The sequence below is a fragment of the Hipposideros armiger genome, unplaced genomic scaffold, assembly GCF_001890085.2.
Source record: "Hipposideros armiger isolate ML-2016 unplaced genomic scaffold, ASM189008v1 scaffold_439, whole genome shotgun sequence".
NCBI classification, from domain to species: domain Eukaryota; kingdom Metazoa; phylum Chordata; class Mammalia; order Chiroptera; family Hipposideridae; genus Hipposideros; species Hipposideros armiger.
In genome coordinates this window covers 435547-461988 of record NW_017731789.1, presented here as the reverse complement: position 1 = coordinate 461988, position 26442 = coordinate 435547, and the positions used below count along the sequence as shown (strand labels likewise).

The following is a 26442-nucleotide window of genomic DNA, read 5'->3' as shown; positions in this document are numbered from 1 at the left end:
AGCCAATCTGAAAAGGCTACATATTGTCTGATTCCAATTATATGACATTCTGGAAAAGGCAAAATTATGGAAACAACAAAAAAAGATCAGTGTTTGCCAGTGGTTAGCAGGGAGGAAGGGAGGTATAGGTGAAGCAGAGATAATTTTTAGGGCTATGAAAATACTTTCATGATATTATAATGATGGATACATGCCTTTATACATGTGTCCAAACTCATAGAATGTACAAAAACAAGAGTGAACCATAATGTAAACTATGAACTTTAAGTGATTATGATGTGTCAATATAGGTTCATCAATTCTAACAAATGTATCACTCTTTTCTTACTTTTGGGGTGATGTTGCTAACAGAGGAGGCTATGCATATGTGGGAGTAGGGGGTATTTTGGAAATCTCTGCATCTCCCCCTCAATTTTGCTGTGAACCTGAAACTGCTCTAAATAAATAAAGTCTTTAAAAATGTGTGGAAAAGGTAAACAGCAGAAATGGCAGCAAACATACAAATGAATTTCTTGCTGCAATAAATGACAAAAATTTTAATTATATGTTTAATATATAATAAACATTCAGTATCAAAATGTAATCGACATGCACAACACTGACCAGTCACCCTCAAACAGAAAACACACACACACACACACACACACACACACACACACACACACACACAACCTGTCTGCTTAGTTAATTGCTGCCAGTAGAAGGATGCACAGATTAAAATGTCCATACATCAACTGATTTCATGAAACTTAAGTTTAAAGGGGATGATTTCACAATTAGAGAGACTACCTACATGTGATTACTTTTGAAATTATTTCATCTATAGATGAAAAAGGGGCCACATACTAAACCTGACAAGCTCAAGGGAGGCTTGCAAACTCAGTAACCACATCTGATAGGCTGAACATAAAAATTTCTAACTAAAAGCAAGTCATGGGGGGTTAGTCACTTCCTAGGCCTGTAGCGTCCTTGACAAAGAAAGGTCAAAGTGAGCCTGTCTGTTGTCTGTTGTTGTTTTGTATCTAATATAAATACCTTTGAAATGTCAGAGTAATCTTCTTTTCCAGATCCCTCAAGGCACAACCGCTGGCACCAGAGCACAAGACCACAGAACCCTTGTTGTTATCTTGTTCCCCGCATACCACCTGTACCATAAATGTAAAAGTATGTGCTTCTCCATTTTACATTTTATCCAATCCCGGAGATCTCCCCACTTTGCTTTCTCCTGCCCCCTTAATCTATCACCAATGGATTTCATGTAAGCCTCTTCATGTCTCCACCTTTGATTCTAATGTATAAAACTAGCTGCAAAACTGCCATTCTCCAGAGCATTTTCTCAATCTGTTGAGATTTTGCTTATCGGGAATTGTCAGTTTGGCTCAAATAAACTCATACAAATTCTCTACAGGTTTGGGGGTTTCTTACATCGACACTACTTAAAACATATTTTGGAAGAAAACGTACTACAAGTATTGGTTTAGCATGTTTGTGGAGAATCTATTAGCATCTTCTGTAATACCTTGCCTTGTGGAAAGGAAGAGGAATGCTGTTACCGACTGAAAAATCAATATAAGCAAGTGTGTGGACGGAGTGTGGAACATGGAGGGAAGGGCAGGGGTTTGATGCTATGCAGGCAGGTAGGGGTCAGTTTGTGGGAGGAACTCAGTGACTTCTTTGCCTTTGATTCCTAACATTATCTCTGGTAAAATTACACGTTCATCCATTTTAGTTGTTTATATATTCCTACTTTTCTTAGAGCTTGCTATATTTCATTATCAGTGAGCCATCTGTACCTATGCCACCTAGTTTCATCTAAATTTTTTATTTATTTATTTAAGCCCTTACTATGTTCTAGACCAGGGGTCAGCAAACTTTTGAGACAGAAGAGCCAATCCTGTCCCTTGAAGTTTTGCAAGACCTATAAAACAAATGAAATCACCGGTATGTGAATAATATCCTTTAAAAATTTTATAAATGAAACTATGATAGTTTTATTTTCATTTTCAATTTTACTTCAGAGCCACATGTACATACTCAAGGAGCCCCACGTGGCTTGTGAGCCGCGGTTTGCCGACCTCTGTTTTAGACAATGTGCCAGATAGTTTACATGCAAGAGTATGTTAATTATCATAAACATTTTGCAAAAGCAGTATCATTAAACCGGTTTTAGAGTCAAGAAAACTGAGACTGAATCTGCATGTGAATCCTATCCATCTGACTAAAAGTTCATTTTACTTTAACAACTGGTCTTTGTAATGGCATTTCCCCTAGTGCAGTTGGTCTCAACCTTCCTAATGCTGCAACCCCTTAATACAGTTACTCATGTTGTGGTGACCCCCAACCATAAAATTATTTTCGCTGCTACTCTATAACTGTAATTTTGCTACTGTTATGAATCATAATGTAAATATCTGATATGCAGGATGTATTTTCATTGTTACAAATTGAACATAATTAAAGCATAGTGATTAATCACAAAAACAATATGTAATTATATATTGTGAAATATTTATTTCTAATTACAAATAAATGAAATTTTGTCTTGAAGCCAGGTACTCGTATGTGGGCATATCTGCATGTGGAGACGAATAGAGGAGCCATGTCTCGGATCCTAAAGACCACTGAAAATATGTGTTTTCCGATGGTCTTAGGAGACCCCTGTGAAAGGGTCATTCGACCCCCAAAGGGGTCACGACCCACAGGTTGAGAACCGCTGCCCTAGTGTGTTCCTCAGAGGATAAAATGCGAGAGAAAAGCATTCTATGGTCACATCACTATGAGGACAAAAGTGCACTATATCTCTCTTGAAGACTCACAATACACTTAGGATATTAACGTCCCTGTGAAGTTTCGAAACAAAAGAAATTCATTTCATTTTGTTTATCTGAATACTTCACAAACTTTAGTTGACGGTCAGAGGTTTTCTGTTTTGTTTTTGTTTTTTTTTTTTTTTGTAAAACATTTCAGGACATACTTTGGAAAACTTTGTCTGAGAGTATATTGGGAGATCCTTATTAATCAGAACTCAACTCAACTCATTTAGACTCCAAGAAATATAAACCTTATATACTCTCAAGTCAATGTTTCTCAGAATGAGGGTCATGACTCATGGGGTTATGAAATCAATGAAGAAGATCCTGGCCAGTATTTGGGAAAATAAACCAAAAAAGAAAACAGGTTAGAAAATATCAGGGTTGTTGTATATAGTAAGTACTGAATCATGAAAGTTTTACTGTGTTGCAATGTAAAATATATTTCTTTCTATGGTCATGGCCAAAAATGTCTAAAGCCACTGGTTTCATGAAAGTCATATGAATTGCTTATTGTGCCAGAAGTTATGGTGATAACAAATGTCTGAACTTTGTAGAAATTAACACAGAAAGGACTATTGTAACACCATGGCTAACTATAGTATTTGTTATTACTTAGAATTGGAGAATTTTAGAGGAAATATAGGGGGAAACCAAAATAGAGTTTTAGTGACTTGTCAAGGTCAGAGAGCTGTTAGTTTGGCCTAGAATCCAGGTGTTCTGATATGTACTCTAGCATTCTTTTACTTCTCAGTGTAAATTGATATTTATTTATAAAACATGAGTGTTATTTCTTTTTAATCAATAAGAAAACTAGGCACAAAATCAGCAAATCACTCCTGGATAGTAAGTCAATGACAGGTTGCAAAAATGCTGAAGGCTTTAATTAATTGAAGGAAAAAAAGTAGTTTAGGGATACTTCAGTGCTGGGGTCTAATTATAATTACAACTAATAACTAATTAACCTAATAACCCCTGTTAATAGTGGGACCATTCAGTTATCTGGTTTCTCATTTGTGCATGTAAGTGTCCTGTATATATGACTTTGAGAAGACAGCAGACAACAACACACCTGTGAATACAAAAATTTGCTATGGGAATTTAAAGATGCAACCCTTAAATAATCAATCAGGAAACCCTCCCAACGCACACCTTTTTCAAAAAATAAAAGAAACTGACTTATCGAAGCATTCCTTAGCAAAACGAACATTAGGTTCTACACATTTTATTTCAAGCAGGCCCCTACAAGAATCTTTGCAATTGAAGTCATTGAAGATTACACCTAAATTTGTGCCTAATCACTCCTCTTTCATGGTCTGTTCTTGGGAGGCAGTTTTGGAAGCTGGTGAATGGAGGTTGGCGATAATGTACTTCCTTTTCCATCTTTGTGCTCTCTGGAAAGCACCCTCAGGAGTTCCACCCCAAGGAAGTGGCCCTGGGTTTGGATTCCAGCAAATTCATCCTGTCTCAGGAGCACAGGTTGGGGTCACCTACTCGCAGGAAGCTCCGGGCCACATTGAGCAGAAATCACTTGATAGCTTAATCTTAGAGAGAAAAAGAGAGGGTGAAGCTTGTGTCCTCTAATGATAAACAGAAGCAGCTGGCGAGTCAAGGAAGAGACATGGTATCTTTAAGAACTAATATAAACGAATAGCGCATAAACAAGAACTTCAGGGCGGCGGGCACCACCCCCAACAAACGAGGGAGGTGACTGCTGTCTGGACGGGAGATAACCGCCTCATTAAGACCTGAGGGCTCCAGGGGTTCTCTGGGGGGGAAGAGCTTCCCCTGGCTGGGGGAACAGTGGAGGTTGGAGGACCGGCCCTTGGACCCTCGCCCTTCTCAGCATTAACTCAACGCCGGGTCCAGCCCGGCGACACCCGCGCGGCTCCCCGGGACCGTCGCCCTCCCTCGCCTATCTGCAGGGGAAGGAAAGGATCCGGGGGCGGTGGGTCCCGCCCGGGCCACCAGCCCCCGCGCGATTTCAAATCCTGACTCTGCCTAGGGCCGGCCGGCCGCTCGGTCCTCCCGACTCCTCGCTCTCCTCCCCCACCGCCTGCAGCTCCGGCGGGCGCAGGGGGCGCGGGTGCGGGCCCTGGCCCCGCGTGACGTGGGCGCCGCGGCGGGAGGGGGCTCGGGCCGCCTTATTAGTGCCCCGCGGGTCGCCGGCAGCAAGCAGACGACCGGCCGCTCCGCGAGCAACAGGAGCCCGCTGGCGGCCCACTCCTCCCACCTCCTCCGCCTGCCTCCTCCTCCTCCCCTCCGGCTCCTCCCGCCCCCACCGCTGTGCGCGGCGGAGTCGCCCTCTCGCTGCCTCTTTCTCCCGCTCTCGCTCGCTCTTCTCTCTCTGCTAATACTTTTCCCTGCTGTGCTCCAGGGGACCCAAGCATTCTTCGCGCTGATCTTAGGGACCAATGGTGCTCGAAAAGCCTAGAAAGAGCCGCTCTGGGCAGAGATAGTGAGAAGCCCCTCGTCCCTTCCCCCTCTCCCGGCGCAGCCCGTGCCCGGCTCGCAGCACCTTCTCGCTCCTGCATAGTCTGTTTGGGAGGACGGGGTGAGAAGGTGAAGTGGAAAGAACTGCAGAATAGAGGGGGCCAGTCTCAGAGCTCAAATTTCATTTTCATTGAAGCAAAGCACAGAAGATCAGGGTTTTGTTTTGTTTTTTAATTTTTTTTATTTTGCATTTTTTTTCCCTTTCAAAAAAAATTTTTTTTAGAAGAAACTTATTTTGGGGGGTGTGTGCTCTGGGCATTTGCTTTGCCCAGTAGTTGAAAAGTCAACTCGACTCGTGATGGTTCTCCTGTCACTTTGGTTGATAGCAGCCGCTCTGGTACAGGTTAGGACTTCAGCTGATGGACAAGTAAGTGGAAAATAATAATAAAAAAACTCAAACCCAACCTTTTCCCGAAAAAGTTCCTCCCTTCTTTCCCCTCCTCTCTTTCCCCCCCTGCTCCCTCCCTTCCCTGTTATCTTGTGCTTTCAGGAACGGTGTTTTGAGGGCTGGGTGCAGCGCGCGGGGCTTTTGGGGGTGGGGGGTTGAATTGCACGGGAGGTTAGGACTCCCACTCCGGGAGCCCGGGCTCGTCACACCTAGGGCTTCACCACTTTGCGGCATTCGTAGCAATTCCTGGTGACAGACTGCAGCCAATTCGCATCCTCTCCGGGCCATCTGGGTTTCCCCTTTCCAGAGGGCGGTCTGGGCACTTGAATGAAGTTCTGGACGCTGGGTCCAGGATCCCAGTGCTCTGGTTGCTGCAGCCGGAATTGGGTTCGTGGGGACTTTTGCTCCTCACTGACTCACAGCTTTTTCGGGCCAGAGGCGGGGGTTTCAGGAAGTCTTTGGGTCGAACAGGGAGCGATCCAGTAGACACGTGTCCTGGGAGAACCGCGGCGGCGGGGCTGGGGTTTGACAGTTTGGGAGAGAGACTTAAGGACGTTTCCTGCCCTGCATTTTCCTGGGCAGAGGCTGGAGGCGCCGGCCGCTTTTCTCCCCTCCCCCTCTGCACAGCTCCTCCTCTTTAAAGCTGAGTGCAGCTCTGTTTCTTTTGGGCCCAGCCCCCACCCTTTGGAGACTCAAGGTGAAGCCCGATGCTCTCAGAAGAGTCCTTAAGGCTAAGCTGGACGAGCCGAGCCTTTTGTAGTAAATCACGTCAGCACAGGGCCGGTGGGACTTCGAGCACAGAATTTGTCTGTGAGTTTTTGCCTGGTCTGAACATAGGGTAGAAAGTGTAGAATTGTTGATTCTTGACCTCAAATCTGATCAATCAGGTCCCCTTTTAGGTTTCTTTTCGCAGGTATAATATAGAGATTTCTTTTCTAATCCTTACCTAGTATCTGGAGTTTTCAGAAAAGAATATTGAGTGTCAGGATTTAATTTTGTTAGCTTAAAAATGCTAAATTAAAATTAAAATGGGCAAACAGTTCATTGCCCCGAATTTTTACTGAATTGGCTCGTGCTCTGGTCACAAGAACCCTCTGCAAACCCAGGTGCAGACCCTTTGCAAACCCAGGTGCAGACCCTTTGCAAACCCAGGTGCAACCTTTAGGCACTAATCCTGGTTTCCAGCATCTCCTGATTAGCTAGCTCCTAAAAAGCATGGTAGAAATAAAACGCACAAGGTGATAAGATGAAACCCAGTAACTGTTTCTTTTTCTTACTTTCCCCTCCTTTCCAGGCTGGTAATGAAGAAATGGTGCAAATAGGTAAGCATTGTTCTCAGATGTCACTCTTATCTTAGCAGAAAGTAAGGAATGAAGTAAGCTAAGCAAAATATTGTTTCTGAAATTTCTCTCATGATTAAAAAGTAATTTGTAGTCCAGGAACATTTCTGTTCTCTTCCTCTTTCAGGAGGAGAATCCCACTTTCCTCAGGATGAGTTATAGTGATTTAAAAATCCTGCATTTGGACTTTTCAAGCATCAATTTATTAGTGTGTTTGGACAAGCCACTGGTAGCTTCTTGCAGGGTGATGTAGGGGCTGAAAGAAGATATGGAGAGAAATCTAATCAAATCAACTTGTGTAGCATTAGGAGTAGCATAGCTCATTAGAGCAGAAGGCAAAGTGTAAGACTGCTGCAAAGAAGGGAAAAATGAACAGAGCATGGAAATTTTTCTCTTAAAAATCTTCCAGCTTTGAATAAACCGTCTGATGACTTATCTTATTCTGTCTACTTTAAAATAATTACCTACTAATGTGCAAGATACTGTTAGGCCCTTTGCAAATAACATCTAAAACTTCAGTGTTACCTGATGATGTAGGAATTATTCCCATTTTTATGGGTGAGGAGACTGAGACTCAGAGTGTAAGTGACTTGAAACAGGTCACTTCAAAGTGCATGGTCTTTTTTGGAACTGTTTATAATAATGTATTTGTTCTGAATTCAGAGGCTGAAAGTCATCTGGCAAGAAGCCAGGCTCCATTCAAAGCCTTTTGATACAACATTTAACTTGGATTACTTTAAAAGATAATTTTTCTTTTTGGCAGAGTATCAGCCTCTGTAAATTCTGTATTTGTCAAGTGATATTGTAAAGTCATCTTCTAGATGAAAAGTTTTCATTACTGCAGTTACAAGTCATTGTCCATGTACTATGTGCCAGGCAGTGTTAATTGCTTTATGTGCATTATGTCATCTAATTCTTGCAACCACACTATGAAGTACAGACACCACTGTACCACTTCTAGATTTGAAGAGAATGAAGCTTGAGAGGTTAGACAGCTACCTGCTGTAGTACATAGTGGACAGCTGGAGGCATTCCATACTTGTTAAACTAATGGGAGACCCAGGATCCAGGCTCAGGTGTCTATAGGTAGCTGTATATCAGCCTATGTCAGAATGCTCCTTTCCTACTCAGTGCTTAGCATGGTTGGAACTCTTCCTCAAGCTTAAACCTGCATAGTAAGAGCTGGACAGAGGGGAGGAGAGTGGCTGAGAACTGCATTAAAAATACAGTGTCTATGAAGAGGCAGTTGTCATTTGTAGTTGACAGCACTCAGCCATCTCTTCTCTCTCTTTCTTTGTGTATATATATAATATATATAATATATATATATATATAAAATATATATATATATATATATAGAGAGAGAGAGAGAGAGAGAGAGAGAGAGAGAGAGAGAGGATTTTTTTTTTAACCAGTCCTCAAACAAGTAGGGAAAAGAAGCTGTTTTATTTTTATTACTTAATAATTTGATTACTGAAACATCCCTACTTCTTGATATGTAAATTAAAAATCTCTTTTAAGATTATCCATTCTACCAAGGGAACAAAATATATTGCTTTGATTAAATTGTCAGATGGAATCAGCATGCTTTCATATAAGCAGCCCTGGGTTAGACTTTGGTTCTGTCCTTTTGCTGATATAAATTACTTTGGTAGCCCTTTTCTGCAGGGAAGGAAGTAGTACAGGCATGCTTAAAGTTGGCAGGAGACAGATGAGTCAAAGTAGGGCAGAGCACTCTTCTACTGGCTCCCAAGTTCCTCAGCTTTATGGGATCGCTCTCTGTTATTATTTTTATTTACCACTTTAAAGTTGAGTGAAGAGGAAAATAAAAATGAAAAATAGGCTTTGGCTCAAGTCTTGTGATAACAAGTGTAGCTATCATTTGGCTTTGGGTTATCATTTATGTAGCTCTTAAGAGGGATTTAAAAATATATTTTAAAAAACCTTACATACAGTAATGAGATTTCTCTCCTGTGTTCCTCTGCATAAAGTATTTGCTAATAAGGTGGTTTGGTAAGATGCACACTTCTACATATAAATAACTTTTTTCCAATAATTGATTTAAAAGTGGTCTTATAAAACTTCCCAGAGGTGCTATTTGATCAGTTATACAATTAGGAAAGGCTAATAGATTTTGTAGAATTAATTTATATTTGTTGCGCTGCAAATTGGCTAGAGAAAATCCCATGGTTCTGAATAATTTCTGGAGGATTTAATGTCTCAAGAAGAGATCAATATAAATTAGTGATAAACCACAAATCATTAGGAAGCTAAATTTAAAAAATGTTTTCTACTGAAGTATCATACATATGCAGGATAGCGCACATAAGTGTACACCTTGCTGATTATTCACAAAGGGAACACTCCCATGTACCTGGATCAGTAGGTAGAACATGTATAGTGCTTGTGTCACTTTCCTAGCGTTATCCCTACATGAAGGGAAGTCTCTTGACTTCCAACAGGATAGATTAATTTTGCCAGGCTTTATTGTGTGTGCTTTTTATAAATAGAATCCTGTAATATGTAGTCTTGGGTATCTGGCTTAGGAAACCAATTTTTAAAAATATATCTGATATGCTTTTCAAGGCTATAGACTAGAAAGGCTTTTATTTAGGTAGAAAGAAGGCAGTTTGTAATGGGCGCAGGTTAGCTTATGTATAGATATATCACCCATGTAGTGCGTCAGAGGGGATGTTGCTTTTTTCCTTCTCTCTCCACCCAGTGGAAAAATGCCCTTTTGGTATGTGGGAAAATATGATTCACTCTAGAGAAATTGGGAGAATAGGTTTTAAAGTGTGACCTACTTCTCTGCTCCTTGGTCAACTAGAGAAACTACTTAACCTATTTACACCCATATATACCTACATACACCCATACATACATTCATACATACACATAGTGCATGTGTGAATGTGTATGCATTGTGTATATATGTGTAGGCATGTTTCATGAGGTCATTAACATACTTCTGTGGCATATCAGGGAGTTCTTTCATTTCTTACTCAGGATATGGCCTTGGTAGGAGGCCTAGGATGATTGTGGGCAGCTGGCTGGCTGCCCTGATGGCGTAAAAAAGCTCTGTGACACTTGTGGCTTGGGAAATAATCCTAGTTCTGTACAGATTGGAGAATCCGAGAAAGAATTTTTGTTTCACTAGTAACCACTTTGAGCTTACCTGAGTATCATTAGAGGAAAAAAATCATTGTGAAGCTCTGGTTTAAGCTATCTTCCCTCCCCCACCCCCTTTCTTGGAACTGGGACATATTCATCTTTCTGTGCCCTATTTCTGCTTCCCAGCTTCAAGTTCCATTACTTTTCATTCCTAACAAAATAAAGTTGCTAATCTTGTCCTCTCAAATATCCAGTTTACTGAGAGATGCTTTTTTTTTGTAATTTGCAGGTATTTATTTGGTTTTGAAGGTTTAGTGTGAGTCACTTCACCTAGTCCTTGGCGTACAGTAAGCATTTCCTCGCCTGTAGACCTCATGAGAGCAAAGACTTTGTCTTGATGATTACTGTATCCCCAGGAAAACAGGGCTTCATACCTTTCGGGTCCTCAAATATGTGTTATTTAATGAATAGATCTAGCAAGCAGGGTATTATCACATTGGGATTTACCTGGATTCTGAATTTCCTTGAGTGCTCTTGTTTTGTGCCCTTCTCCGGGTTTAATTGGTTCTCAGGAAAATGAAGATGGTGACGATGGCCATACAATTATTCAGTGTTTTCAAGGCTTCTTGTGACTTTTCTTTTGACCCCACAAACCTCGGAGACATAGGCTTATCAGTTTTTATACACTTTTCTGTTTGTGCTTCTCAAGTATTCAGCAAACTGAATTATGTGCCAATTAGAAATGCCCATTAATTTTGCCCTAAAGTCTACTTGGGATACTTTGTCCTGTTGCTGAAATCAGGTGAAATAAAATAAGCTAAGATTAAAATCTGTCAATCCAGTTTGCCAGCAATAATACTAAAAAGTGTGGTTTAAAGGAGGTTTAAAAGCATCCTTTGTAAAATTTAGAATTTTAGCTACCCAAGCCATCATGCTTTCTTGTAACTAAAGATCATATACTTGATTTTACTGATTTAGTTCCCACTCCTTCATTGATCATCATAATGGTTAACGTTAAATTATTTAAGCTTCTTAGGTGAAGATATTATTAGTGCAGCATATTATCTTTCACCAGCAACTTATTACTGTTTAGCTGAACTATTTCTTCCACATACATTCACTGTTTGCCCTTGTCATTTTACCAAGTAATCATGATATTGCTCAGAAATATTAAGAAATCCCCAAGGTCACCTCTGCTTCCAGGATGATTATCTCTACATATTCTTTGCCTGTGGGTAGCCATTAGGGACAATTTGAAATTGCCTGGTAAAATCAAGAAAGATTTCAATATGAAGAGTTTGGTTATACTACTTGGACTGGATATATTGACAATGGTGACTTAGATGAAACTCTTCCTCAACTATTTGAGTGCTTCCTCAACTATTACCAGAATTTTGGGAACCCTCTCTTTAGTGTTCCTCTAATAGAGATCAGCTTTTATTCCTAAACTGTATTACTTCTGTTGTTATACATTGCTGAATTATTCTTTTTAATTAGTTTTTGCTCTGAATGTAGAAGTTCTACATGTGCCCATTATAATCGTCTTCTTTAATTGTTTTGTATTCCCCAGACTTTGACAATCATCCCAAATATCAAACTATTGTTATAATTTAGCATATTCTTATTCAGTCTTTTTTTAATACACAGATTATGTATTTTTTGTATACCTGTTTTTGTTTTGCTTAATATTTTAGTATAATTTTCCCTATCATTAAAAACTTCTTATAAACCTCATCTTAATCCTAGCATACTAATAAACCTTAATTTATGTAATCATTTTGATAATGACTGCTGCCACACTGTGTTGTATATAGATCATTGACTGCTTTTCAAATGACAACTTTAGGAGAGAGAGAGACCTAGAAGTTGATTACTGAGCAAACCAAATTAACATGATAACATGATACATTTTAACAAGTGGCTTTTGAAAAAGTTTGTAGGACATAAACTCCTATAGCAATATAGGAAAGTGTTGATTTAAAAAAAAAAAGGTGTAAGTTAGTTTGGGCTCCATTCTTCTTGACATGAATATAATTTTTAAGTATTTATGCAGTCTCTGAAAGATGGAATAAATTAATCATTTTTCTAGTTATCAAGTACCCAAAAGTGTGAACAATTATAAAGATGTTTTGTAATTTTATTGGTATTATAAGAAGATTTATCCACATCATACAATAGAATTTGAGAGTTGGATATTCTTTAGAATGGATAGAAAAGCGTGGGAAGAGTTTCCGAGGTTAGGAATCTGGATTCCCACATGTAATTGATCCATCCTAATTTTCCAAATACGTTTACATGACTTTGCTGACTAACTGTAAATCCCTAGGAGAGATTTTGTGGTAAAATGTCAGTCTCTTGTTTATAAAAATGATTGCCACAAGTCCAGCATGATGCATCTTTATGGAATTTAGAACAAATTGTAAGCAGCATGAAACAGTCTGTCTCTTGAAGTGACTGATAAAAAAAAAAAAGATTTAGGAAACTTGTAGAAGGTAAATAGGATTTAATATGTTAATCTTCAAATACTGTAGTCTCACATATTAAATCATATTTTCTAGAACTTTTTTCACATATAGTGCATATATTTTTATATGTATATATGCACACAAAAATAAAAAGGATGATTGAAATCATGATTCTTATGATTTGGGTTCTTTTTCTTCAATATGTAAAAACTTTACATGTAGAGTCCATTCCTTAATCTAAAATCTAACCAGTATATCCGGTAGAGTACCTATTAATATTTGTTGCCTTTCCTCCATCAAACAGTCAGGGGCACAGACTTTTCACCATGTGGTTTAAAATCCTGACTCTACTACTTTCTAGCTGATGACTTTAACCTCAAAGCATCACTTTCTTATAGGCCTACTACTACTACTTACTTAATATGGTTGTAAAGGACTCATAAAATGCTGGCACATGGGAAACAAACTAGAATAATAGGTATTATTAGTAGTATGTCTTAGTCCTGTGCTTTAAAAAAAAAATACTTTTGCTCTAGGAAAACTACTTCTTTCTAACCCCTACATTTTTGGCAGGTCTGCCTGCCATCTTGACTTTCCAGGAACCATAATTTACTGTGCCATGGACTTGTAAACTGTCCAACCACTCAGCTTACCATGTGACAGCTCTTTGAGAGTTCTATTTTCATGTATTATCTTTATGTTGACAATGAAGTGTCGCTTAATTCATTGCAATATAGCCATAGAGGGAGAGTGTTGAGTAAGGAATGGTACAAAAAGAGTTATTCCTTATGGATTCCACACCATCTATATTTTGTGTATACGAGACACAATTCTTTCTCTTCTTTTCACCTTATTTGTAGAAATTTCTTCCATTTCATTGAGAGAAGATTCCTATATTAACTATGACTTTTTTCAATGTAAATAACAGGAACCAAGTTGACAATGGTTAAGGAAAATAAAATTGATCAGGTAATCAAAGTCAGGTATTGCTGGATCTGAAGGCCCAAAATAATAAGAATTTCTTCTCCTCCTCCCTTCTTCTTCCTCCTCCTTCTCCTGCTTTCTCCTTCTCTCTCCCTCTCTCCCTCTCTCCCTCTCTCCCTCTCCCCCTCTCCCCCTCTCCCCCTCTCCTTCCCTCCCTCCTTTCCCTTTCTCCCCTTTACCCCCTCCCCTCCTTCCCTCCCTCATTTCTACGCTGTGTGGGCTTTATTTCTCTATCAGATAAGATGGCTGTGTCCTCCCCACATCCCAAATTGTGGCAAATACTGTCACCAGCATCTCTAGACTATCCTTTTACTTTTCACCACCATAGACAGAATATTTCTTTTTTGACAGCTCCAGGAAAGTTCCTGGTAGGGCTTTTATTGGCTACCTAGCCTGAGTCATAAGCTTATCCTTGAACTATTCACTGTAGTTAAGGATGCAGTGCTCTATTGGCCTCAATGAAGACATTTCACCCTTAACTTATAGGGAGTAAGAGTGGAGTGTGGGGTGGTTAACCTGAGGGAAAACTGGGATGCATTTAAAGAAAAAGGGATGGATGCTGGGGAGGCACACATGTACAATAATGTCACAGACGTGAGGACTTTCTAGCATGCTGGGAACTGGTGGCTATGGTAGGCAGAATAATGACTCCAAAGATGTCTACTACTGAATCCCTGGAACTTGTGAATATGTTATGTTACACGGCAAAGAAGAATTCAGTTTACAATGGAAATAAGGTTGCTAGTCAGTTAACTTTAAAATAGATTATTCTGGATTATCCAAGGGGGAAGTCCTTATAAATGGAAGAGGTGGATGAAAGAAAGATGGCAGCATAAGAAAGACTTGGTCGATGTTGCTGGCTTTGAAGATGGAGGAAGGGAACCATGAGCCAGGGAATGCAGGCAGCCTCTGGAAGTTAAAAAAGGCAAGGAAACAGATCACTCCTAGAGTTTCTAGATGAAACGCAGCCCTGCTCATTCCTTGATTTTAGCCTTAGCAACCAATTTCAGACTTTTGACCTCCGGAACTGATATATAATAAATTCATGTTGTTTTAAGTTGCCAAGTTTGTGGAATTTTGTTATAGCAGCAACAGGAAACTAGTCTAGTGGCCCCTTGGACTGTCCCAGTTTCTCATATTTTTGTCAAACCATGAGCCAGACTGTTTTAGATTTGGAAAATATAATTACTACAAGTCAAGTTTCAGTGAAAAACTTTAAAAATGCTATCCACATTTCTTATCTGTCATATTTTCCCCAGTCCTTGACCCTGAAGACAAATGCTGATTTTCCTGGCTTTAAATTCTAGACTCAATGTTAGTCTTTAAAATTATTATCTATCAAATTGTAAGATGTATGAGAAATATTAATTGTTAGAATGCCTAATATAGCTCTCGAGTCTGCAAAACTTCCAATGATGATAAATATAGCCAGTAGAAGTGCTTCTTTAAAAACTAAGATTGGAATGTTAAAATTTTGGCATTTGGACCTCACTTAAAAAAAATAATTCTCTGCTACTTATTATCCTGTTATTGATGATTTGATCATTTTAACATGTAGCAAACAAAGAAAATACTTGGATTTTTAAAAAACATCTTTCTTCATGGTTTTGCTGTTTTTGAAAGATCTTCTCTTACCTGATTTTACGTTCTGGAACAGTAAAGAATGTGCTGTTCTTCCCTAAATGACTTTTTTAAACATAAACATTGCGCAATTGCAACAAATATTTATGAAAAAGCCAGATTAGAAACAATGAAAAGAATTTTTCAGTTTACAACTCTCTTTTAATGAGTGAAAATAACTCCCCAAAACACCTTTATGTTTTTTCCTCAAACAGCTTGATAAAAGATCTTTGACTATTAAAATGGAGTTGTAATTAATACAAAAGACATCAAGAAGTATCTCTGCCTTGTGATAAGAGCCAAGAGGAGGTGAAGTGAGGAAAAAGAATTTGGCTGTGTCAGAGAAGTTCAGCATGTGTCACAATTAAATTTTAATTACTTTTGAGAGAAGATGTGTCTCCTTCTTTGTTAGTGTTTAGTTTTGGTAAGCCCTTCGGTGTGTGGTATCCTTTTTAAGGTCCACTCTTCACCCTGCTCACATCTTTCCTGGAGCAGCTGGCTCGTGTCACTTCTGATGAAAGTCATTCTCTTTTCCTTGGCTCAGGATTTGGAAATGTTGTTGTTGGAGCTACTTCTTTAGCAGATCTTGAATAATGCTCATTTGATTTTATTCTTGCATCCAGATTGTTGCATACTGAGGATTTATACCTGATAAAGGAAATTGCCTGTGTGAACTGCCTCTTCATAGTCGAGCAATCAGCCAATTTTTGGGAGAGAATCCCAGACTCTGGGTTAGGTAATGGAACATGGTTTGTGACAGTCAGCCTGGGCTTCCATCCCTCTGTTGATATGGAGCTTAAGGTCCCTTCTCACCACATCAGAAACACAAGGCAGGGGTGGGAATGGAGCGGGAAGAGAGGCTGGAGGGGTGCTGGGACATGGAAGTAATATGAAACTGACTTCCTTCTTCTGTAGCTTTAGCTAGAGGATGATGGTGATGGTGAAAATAACATCAGCTGATTTCTCATTTACTGAAATGTTGTTAGATGGTCCAAGCCCTTTATGTACCTTACCTTATTTGCTTCTCATTATTTTCTCTCTTTTACAGATAATCTCTGAGCCTTAATTTCCATTATTTTCTTGCAGGATGCCCAAAAGTGTATTAACTTGAAACCAATCAGAATTCAAACACAAGGCTTTCTGACTCAAGACTTTGAGTGCTTCACCATCATACCCTACCCCCTTTCTTGCTTGAGATTAAAGCCACATTGCATCAACCACAAGGATCCCAATAATCTGTGTGCCTGGGGTGGTTTTGGTCTTAATTAGATCAGCTAAAATTACCATGATATATGGGAGCTTTGTACTGGAGTCACTCCAGGTCCTAGCAGTGTTGTACTGTACTACTGAATACTTTTGTTCTCTTACTGTTCTTTAGTGTGGTCTTTGCAATGTGCCGGAGACATCTAGTCTCCTCTAAGAGATATTCGTGTATCATTCTACAGCATACTAGAAGCATACCAAGCTGCCTGTCCTCAGTTGTGAGCATATGTGGCTGAATGGATGAAGGAATTAGGAAAATCCCCAAGTATGGGCTGCAGTGTCATACTGTGAAAGCACTTTTTCTCAAGAATTCCCCCTTCTAAAAATAGCCACTGATTTTTTATTTTCCCTCAAAGACTGATATACATTTCCCCAAAGATGGAGACCTTTAAACACAGCTAAGATACCACATGTCTGACCCCAAAGAACTTAAAATCTCTCTAAGGACAAGATGGAAGCATATAATTTTTCTTCCGTAGAGATTTTTTTTTTTATAACTTTTATACAGACGGTGTATGACAGTGAGAATTCGGCAGCTTAGGCCAGGAGGTCTGTACTCTGGACAAGTTAGCAGGGCAGACTTCTTGAGAAAGATGGGGCTTGAGCTAGGCCATGGGGGCTGGGTAGCATTTGCATAGATGGAGAGAAAGCAGTGATCCTTTCCCCCTGGCTGCTACAGTAGAGTAGGGCTGTCAAGGCAGGCACGATTTAACTGGGACTGCTGAGCACGTGAGAATGTTTTGATTGGCTGATATGTGAGATGGCATCAAAAAGAAATTAAAAAAAAAAAAGAAATTAGGGACACAACATAGAGGGAGGGCCTTAAATATCAAAGTTAAGTTTTGACTTGCTTACGTTACCTATTCTCTGAATTTCACTTCCTTACTTGTAAAGTGAGAGGATTTAATTAGTAAATTTTCAGTTCCAAAATGAAAAATAGATGTCAGTTTTCTAAACTTATTTTATCCTCAAGTAATGATAAGCCATTGAAATGATTCAGAGAGAATAACAGCATTATTACTACTTAATATTTATCGAGTACTTACTATGTGCCAAATGGTGTTCTAAGCACGTTGGGTTACACCATTTAATTTTTACCACAAGCCTATGAATTAAATACTTTTACTCTCATTTTTACAGATGAGTACTGACATACAAAAGTCTTAAGTGACCCAAGTCATAACGGGAGTGAGAGGTAGAACCTAGACATTTAAAATGTGGGGCTTTAAAAAATTTTCCTGGCAGTTATTTAGATAAAATTTTGGTATAATTTATACAGTATTTGCTAGTGAGAAATTACATGTGGGGAGTTTGGAGTTGGCCCCCCCCCTTTTTTTAAAGATTTTATTGGGGTGTTGGGGAAGGGGGACAATGTTGGGGAATTGGGGAAGGGGAACAGCTAAGTTGTTGTCCTTTAATCTTAGTTGTGGAGGGCGCAGCTAGCTCAGCTCCAAGTCCAGTGGCCATCGGGCTGCCCATCAGCAGCTCGTGGCCTCTGAGCTCAAGGTGCTGTATTCAATCTTAGTTGCAGGTGGGCATAGCCCACTATCCCATGAAGGAGTCAAACTGGCAACGTTGTTGTTAGGAGCATGTGCTCTCACCAGCTGAGCCATCCTGCCACCTGTTGGCAGCTCAGCGGCAGCTCAGCTCAGGCGCAGCTCACAGGCCCATGTGGGAATCAAACCGGCAAACCTGGTGCTCAGAGCTCATGCTCTTAACCAACTGAGCCACTTGGCCAGCCCCAAAGGAGTTGGCACTTTTTGGTGTGAGATTATGAGGTCTTGAAGGTGATTGGAGGAAAGGGGAGTAGTTTGAAGGAAATGTCTAAGGAGAAATCAGTAGGACTTGAAGGATATTAATTTGGGGAAAAATTGAAATGCAGTCAGTTTTCTAGCCTGGGGGTTTGGGAGAATCAGCACGTCATGATCAGAAATAGTGAAGTCAGGACGGCAAGGTCAATGTTCAAGTGAAAAAGAGCAGTTTGGTTTAGTTTTTATAAGAATGAAAGGAAAGGGTAAGACACATTATTCTCAGCAAAGAACTGTCCCGTTAAGGTTTCAGTTTGAGGGAATTTTTTTTTTTTTAACCTTTTATGTGTGGGGTAAACACAGACATGTGTAAATGTGTCAGAAGCCTCAGAAATGATTAAAGTTTGGAAACTATTAGAAAAATCTAACATGATTGATGTTAATACAGAAAGTATGAATAGCTCAAAGGTCTTTCAGTGTATGGAAACACAGAACATTGCACACTCATTCTGTGATGTACATTGTGAAATATTTGTGTGTTTGTGTGTGTGTGTGTGTGCACTTGCACACACAAATGTATACATATTTCACACATATATGTATGAAATTATATGTGGGCAGTTTGGAGTTGGCAAAAATTATACAACAATGTAGTTTTTAGGCTTCAATTTTCCCTCAAATTAATATCATTTAAGTCCTACTGATTTCTCCTTAGACATTTCTCTCAAACCACTCCCTTTTCTTCCAATCATCTTCAAGACCTCATCACCTCACATCAGAAAGTGCAAAACTCCCCACACATAGTTTGTATGTAGAATGTAGTTTTTTCCTGCAGCACAAAGAGGAAGAAGGCATTAAATTAAATAAACTCCAGAATGAGGAGTTGAGATATGAGAGAATTCTCTGACAAGGAGAATATTTAGTGTCAAAATTAGACTGCCAGCAGAGACATGACCATACTTTTGTGTAAAGATAGTTCAAGTTTCTGAGGGGATCTGGAATAAAAACTACCCCTCTTACCCTCCTGGGTTCTGAACAAGTTGAGAAATTAGCAAACCCAAAGACATGGAGAAAATATCTTTTACAAAAAGGCCAGGATGAGGCGCAGAGGTTTCACTTGGTGAGGCAGTGTCGTGGCTGAACGTTCACCCCATCCCCTGGGTGTCAGGCCCCACAGGGCTGGGGCAGGGCCTGCTCCTGGGGAGGTGGAAGAGAACATGTGCCCCTTATCAGGATCCGTCCCAGGAGGAGGAATGATGAGGGAGGTGCTGGGCTTTGCAACCTTCTTATTTTCCCCAGCCTTCCCAATCACATACTTCTCCCTTCTTTACCGTGGGGAAGGTGCGTGAAAGGGGATGGAGAGAGCTACTTCTGGAATACTCAGAATAGTCTCTCCACATAAAGAGCAGGGCAGGTTAAAGGCGCTCCACTTTTAACTGAAGAAAAGAATAATGCCATTTCCTTTGAGATGCCCTCATTGTAAGAAAGAGGCAAGGATTAGATGATTTTTCAAGGTTGTTTTTGTGTTTGATCTGTATCGTTATAATTCTGTGAATAGCCAAAGGGATTGCAAAGTTGGGCCTAATTTCCTGCTGCCTGCTTCTAAGTGTGAGGGGCTCTGTGTCTGCGTTCCAGGAGGTCTGTTTTAATGATTAGACCCCCCATTTTTTTGTTGTTGTTGTTCTTAGTAGCTTAAAATGTAAGATCCGGATACTATGAAATGTTTGATTTATTGAACATTTGCAAGCAAAATTCTGGCTGTAGAGGTACATGACAACTTCGGTAGTTTGCTGTCATTAATTGCTTGGTACTAAATTGCTATTTGGGGAAAAGAGGATGTATTTGAATTTTAGATACCCCCGCAGGCTCAAACTACTCTCACTCATTCACTCATTTGTTCATTCACAGATATTTACTGAATAATGTCAGGGTCTGTTTTAGGCACTGGGGAATGGTAGTGAAGAGAACAGGTAAGAATCCCTACCCTCATGAAGCTTATATGCTAGTAGGTATAAAGAAACAATAAACAAATAATCATAGAAATACAATTTATAGTTTGAGATGGCGACAAATTTGTGGAGAGGTGTGGAACACAGAAAGGGGATAAAGAGAGATGCGGTGGTTACTGGTGGGCAGGACAGACTTCACTGGGAGGGGCACATTTAAGCAAAGGCCTGAAGGAAGTGAGGGGTGAGCCAGGCATCTGTCTGGAAAGAAGATCTTGGGCAGTGACCTGGAGATGGGAGTTGCCAGTGCCAGGCTGTAGACCTTATGAGCTGTTTTATTCTGAATGGGCTGGGTCTTGAGGAGCAGAGCGACATGATCTGCCACTTCAATGACTCTGGCTGTGTTGAGGTAACATATAAAGGGAGAACAGAAGCAAGGAAAATGGTTATGAGGCTCGTTCAAAAATGAGACGATGGTGGTTGGGACTCAGGTCATAGTGGGGGGAGGTGATGAGCAGTGGTCAGAGTCTGGAGCTATTTTGAAAGTAGAGTCAATAGGCTTTGAGAAGAGATTTGGGGTGTGGTGTGAGAAAAGCGAAGGATGGCTAGTCAAGTTTTTGGTCTGAGTAACTGGGAGGATAGAATTGCCGTTTATTGACATGGGTGAGGGGCAGATTTGGAAGCAGGAAGACAAAACAGTTTACTTTGGGCAATGTTACGTTGAGATGCCTAGTTCACATGGGGAGATCTGTAGGCACTTGAAATGACAAGAGAGGAGCTCATGGGTAAAGGCTGGGCTAGAGATATATGATTGTGAAGACATTCAGAGTCACGGCATGGGATGAGCTCACCAAGTGAGAGAGGGTAGATGAAGAAGAAAGAGGCCGCGCACCAGGTCCTGTGGCACTGCAGTGTATACAGGTCATGGGAATAAGGGATGTGAGGGAGGCCAGTGAGGAGGGGAGACTAGTGAGAGGAAAGAGGTGTCCTGGAAGGTAAATAAAATATTTCAAGAAGAAAAGAAACTGGATCAGATGCTGATAGGGCAAGCAAGATGGATTCTTGACCATTGGTTTTAGCAACATGGGGTTACTTGTAACCTTCACAGGAGCCTGACTGGAGTGGGTATAGAAAGAATGAGAATGGGAAGAAAGGAATTGGAAACATTGAATTGAGTTAGTCTTTTGAAGTTTTGCTATGAAGGGGAGCAAAAAATGAAGAATTAGCTAGAAGTGGATGTGTCATCAAGGTTGTTTTTTGTTTGTTTGTTTTTTTAAATGGGAAATATGGCAGCTTATTTATTTGCTGGTGAGAATGATCTAGTGCTATGGGGAAATTTGATTAAGAAAGAGAAGAAAATTGCTGAAACAGTTTTTGCAAAGGCAAGGGGGGGCTAGGATGAAGTATATAAGTGAAGGGTTTGCTCTTAGGTAAGACTGCACACAGTTCATCAATACTACCAGTAGGGAGATAGACCATGTGTGCACAGATGCCAGTGGAGAGTGGACAATTCACTGTATCTCAGTCATGCTTGGATAATTAGTGACCACAGTTTGGCTTTATAGGGGCCCCAGCCGTCTGTGCTTGTGGAACTTCTGAACAACAAAACCCTTTATGTACCTATTGCTGTGGCCCTTCAGCCATCTCAGCTGACAATTAAATAGTTTTATATCTTAAACTTTCACATGGGCATTATTATAGTGGGTACCTAATTTACATCTAAGTTAAAATACCTAATGCTTACTGAATCCTCTGCATAACCTCCTTTAAACCTCTCACCAAACCTATGAAATTGGAACTCTTACTAACCTCTGGTTAATAAATGAGGAAACTGAGCTTAAGAAAAAATAAAGAACTTGTTCAAGTTCATATGCTTAACTTGCTGCTGTTTGACACTGTAGTTCATTCCTTAACAATAGGCTTTATTGCTTTGTGGAAGTATTTGAGCCTGTGAAATGTGTATTTTTTGAATGCAGCAAACTAACTGGATATAATTTGATCTTTTTATGTGATTATAATCTTAAATATTTTGATAGCTTTGAGCTTTCCCAACCACCTCCCTTTTTTTCCTCCCAAAGACCAAGAATTTAAGAGCATTTTACAGAAATTTTTGAAGTTACACTAGAGGAGAAACTGATTGACTGGCCTTGGGTAGCCAGAACATCATCATTCTGTTTTTTGTTTTCTATTTCTTGATTTTTTTTTAATTAAAATTTATTGGTGTGACAATGGTTAGTAAAATTACATAGGTTTCAGGTGTACAATTCTGTAATACGCGATCTATATATCACATTGTGTGTTCACCATCCAGAGTCAGTTCTCCTTCCATCACCATATATTTGATCACCTTTACCCTCTTCTAAGGGGAGGGGGGAGAGGGTGGTAGAAGTGATAGAGAACACCATCATTCTTGTGGTAGTTTTCCGTTATAAGTCAGATATTAAATTAGAAATTGACAGCAAGGTGTTCCATCTATTCTAAAGTGAATAAGAGCATGGGAGCATGGTCTTCAGCATCAAATGTTCGAAGTGAAATTTTCCTTTAGCTCCTCACTGGCTATGTGTCAGGCCTTCTAGGCCTGCTTTCTCCTTTATGAACTAAGTATAATAATATCTATCTACTGTGACTGTTGTGAGAATTAGAGATGATATATTCTTGAGCACAAAGCACAGCCTGGTATTTATTCTGCCAATCAATGGCAGGAGACTAGGTAGCTCCTTTGTCAGGTCCGTTAACGTTAACTACTGTCAGGAGGAATGGTAGCTTGAGGGGTTACTAAGTGCATCTTTTCCCTTGATTACATTAATTTCCAACTGGAAAATGACTCATTCAGGTTTAATTTCAGAAATGTTTCTTAGACATACATTTTAGGAATGATTTATTATTTAGTATTCGAGAAGACAAAGCTCTATAGAAACGTGGCATCTATATTTTGAGTATAAGTTCAGAATGTATTGTCTGACAGGAAAAATGGAAGTGTCCCAGCACGTTTGGGATGTATGGTTTATTGTAAGCATGAGGCTCTGGGTATCCTCCTGGGTGTGGAGGAGCCTCCGTGAATTCTTCTTAAATTTTCTAGTTCTCCAGTCACTTAATCCAGGCATCTGTATATTGTCTAGACTTTGGTTGTATGAATTCTCTTCGGGGGGATGAGAAATCCATACATAAAAATTAAGCACTGCTTTCTCCTTCCCATGAAACAGTAAACTGATGGTTAGAGAAAGAGTTATAACTGGGATTATTGGTAAAGCCAGATGCTCATGGGCCTTGGATAGTAAGTCAGAGTATGCAGCAGAATAGAGCAAAGATGCTCTAGTTTCCTGCGTTACTACCTTAATGCACATTTAAGAAATTCTACTGACAAGAGACCTTGGCAAGTACAAAATCTTCTTCTTCATTCTATGATATGATATTGGGAATACCAAGTTGAATAGGGAGTTCTTATCCTCAAGGAATTAATTTGGGGTAGGCCACATCCAAGAGATTCATCCTTTACTGTGGAAACTTGCTTCTCCCTCACTTTGCTCCTGTGACACTTGAGTTCATTCCCTAAGATTTCGAGTTCTCTCTCTAAGCCAGAATTTACACAGGTATTTCCAGGGATTTTGGTTGTAAAGAAGACCAGTCTCCGTGCGTTTGCGTTTGATTACAATAACGCCTCCCTTGACTGCGACTCAGAGCGCTGCCGAGGGAGCAGGGATTGTGCTGCCGCTGCTTCCCGTGGCGGAGCCCGGTTTCTCTGATTCGACAGTCTTCACTCCTCTGCCTAGTAAATATTTACAACCTTGTTACTTACTCTGTGCATTTAATAAAGAAGGATATTTTGTTGAATCCACTGGTCCATTGTAAGTGGCATAATGATCATAAACATGCACTGAAGAAATTTCCAAGTTGCAAAATGCCTTCATTTGTTTTCTGGTACTTGACACACCGTTTGAGATATTTTAAAAGCAGAAAAATAATGAAAACATAGTGATTCTATAAGGATACTTTTAAGAGCATAGGTTATAGGATTATTTGTGGGTCTCATACTCTTAATTTATTGGATGACCTACATGTAGTTTCTACAGGTGAACAGTATTTGGGAATCATTTAATTTTTTCAGGGTACTTGAACACACTGAAGGACTAGTCTTAGCCTAGAATTATGAAGGTGGGGAACTGTTTAACTCATGTTCTCAGATTTTCTTTTTCATGCTTTCTTTCATCATCCTTGTTGTCCCCTCATTTCCTTCAGTATCCATTGTGCTCTGCTTTCAAAATCTATTAAGGGATAAATGGTTCATTCAATGTGTTACCTTTCCCAAGGATGCTTGCATCTTAGCAGACACAATACTCACAATGGCTAAACTAGGGGACTTAAGTTCTAATTGTGAAATTCAATTTAACATGTAAGTGGCCACCCGTGTTGTCAGGTGGACCCGAAATACACTTTCATATTCAAATTAGTGTCTGTTCCATGTAAGGAATACGGTGCAAAATGACAATGCCATTTGCTCTTGACTAACTAGTACCTGCATATTCAATTTATAGATTTTTCTTTCTTTTAACCCATTCTCCTCATTTTCTGAAAATGTTCTGTGATTTATGAGACTTGATGTAATGTAGCAGAATGAGTGTGTGGACTCTGGAGTATAACTTGGATCCATATCTGAGATTCACAGTTACTTGATCTTGGACACATACCTCCTGAATCTCAGCTTCTTCATCTCTGAAGTGTGATTGTTAGGGTTATTACGATGGAAAAAAATGTGTACATACTACAGCACCATAACTACAGTATATATATATATATATATATATATATATTATAGGCCATGGTAGATGCAATATAAAGTAGCTATTGTAAATAGTATAAATTCTAGGATTCTTATAGAGAAAAAACTGTAAAAATAAGATAAAAAGTATCTTCTACATAATAGCAACTTTGTTAAAAGTTTGTAGCAGGTGTCCATTAAGCAATAAGAAATTAATTGGGAACATGTCTTGATTATAAGCAAGCCACATATAGTTTATGAAAACTTACATTCATGTTCTCAAACATATAAATGAGATATGACTATTCACATTGTAATAGACTATAAAAAATTAAAAAAGGTTCTTTGGACACAGTTACCTAAGTGCATTTAAAAATGATGTGAGTTCTCAAAATTTAATACGTATGAGATCATTCAGGAATATACTTATTATGCAAGTTGAGGTATAGTCTTGTGAGGTGGGTACTTTATGCAGATGTTATATGTCCTCCTGTGTTCTCTTGTTGCACAGGATTCTACAATTTTGTTTTTCACTCCACAGATTTATCAATAAAGAGACAGAGAGAGTATGAGCTGGTCACTCCAGTCAGCACAAATCTAGAAGGACACTATCTCTCCCATATTCTTTCTGCAAATCACAAAAAGAGGTCACCGAGGGACGTGTCCTCCAACTCTGAGCAATTGTTCTTTAACATCACAGCATTTGGAAGAGATTTTCATCTGCGACTGAAGCCCAACACTCAGCTCCTAGCTCCTGGGGCTGTTGTGGAATGGCATGAGACTTCTCCGGTGCCTGGGAATATAACCGACCCTGTTAATAATCATCAACCAGGAAGTGCTTCTGAAAGAATCTGGAAAACAGAGCCTTTGCAGACTAACTGTGCTTATGTTGGTGACATCATGGACATTCCAGGAACCTCTGTTGCCATTAGCAACTGTGATGGTCTGGTAAGACTCATTCCCTTTTGTGTGTATATGTTTGTAGGTGTTTGGGAGTGCAGCATGGCTTCAGCATGCTTTGGAAGATAGAGGTGGAAAGGATACCTCATTATTATATTTTAAGCTTAGGAAGAAGAAGTAGAAAGCATTTTACTGTCAAAGCTGTGTACTTTGGCTTCATTTTGACATGAAGACAACATTATTCCAAGAAACAATAGACATATTTTAGTATTTTTTGCTTATATTTTCACTTGGGTTACATTGGGGAGTTTTATTTCCCTCTTTCTTTCAAAGCATTCTGAAAACTTTCTAAAGAAACATAGATTCCTCCAAAATGATAGTATTTCACTTCTTATGTGGAAACTTTGAATATCTTCTAAAAGAAAGCATTTTGAAAGTATTCTTTCACCTCCCCAAAGAATGCTAAAATGGGAATTGAGCAGATCTCATGTCTGAATTTGTTCAAATAGCATTGCTTTCTGAATGCAAAATGTAGTTTTCTCTGGATGGTGGCTTTGATTTATTTTTTTTCTTTATTTTCAGGTAAAATACCCTTATATTGCTCTTCAGTTTTGTAAT

General features: G+C 39.5%; 1 protein-coding gene across 1 annotated transcript in view; it reads left to right on the top strand.

Moving 5' to 3' along the window:
• The first annotated feature begins 4982 nt into the window (after positions 1–4982).
• Positions 4983–26442, top strand: part of ADAMTS3 (ADAM metallopeptidase with thrombospondin type 1 motif 3) — a 272211-nt gene continuing 250751 nt past the window's right edge. The window contains exons 1-3 of the mRNA XM_019665331.1: positions 4983–5670; positions 6986–7013; positions 25466–25872. Of these exons, the coding sequence (XP_019520876.1) occupies positions 5602–5670; positions 6986–7013; positions 25466–25872 (504 nt within the window). The 5' untranslated portion in view covers positions 4983–5601. The remainder of the gene's footprint in view (positions 5671–6985; positions 7014–25465; positions 25873–26442) is intronic.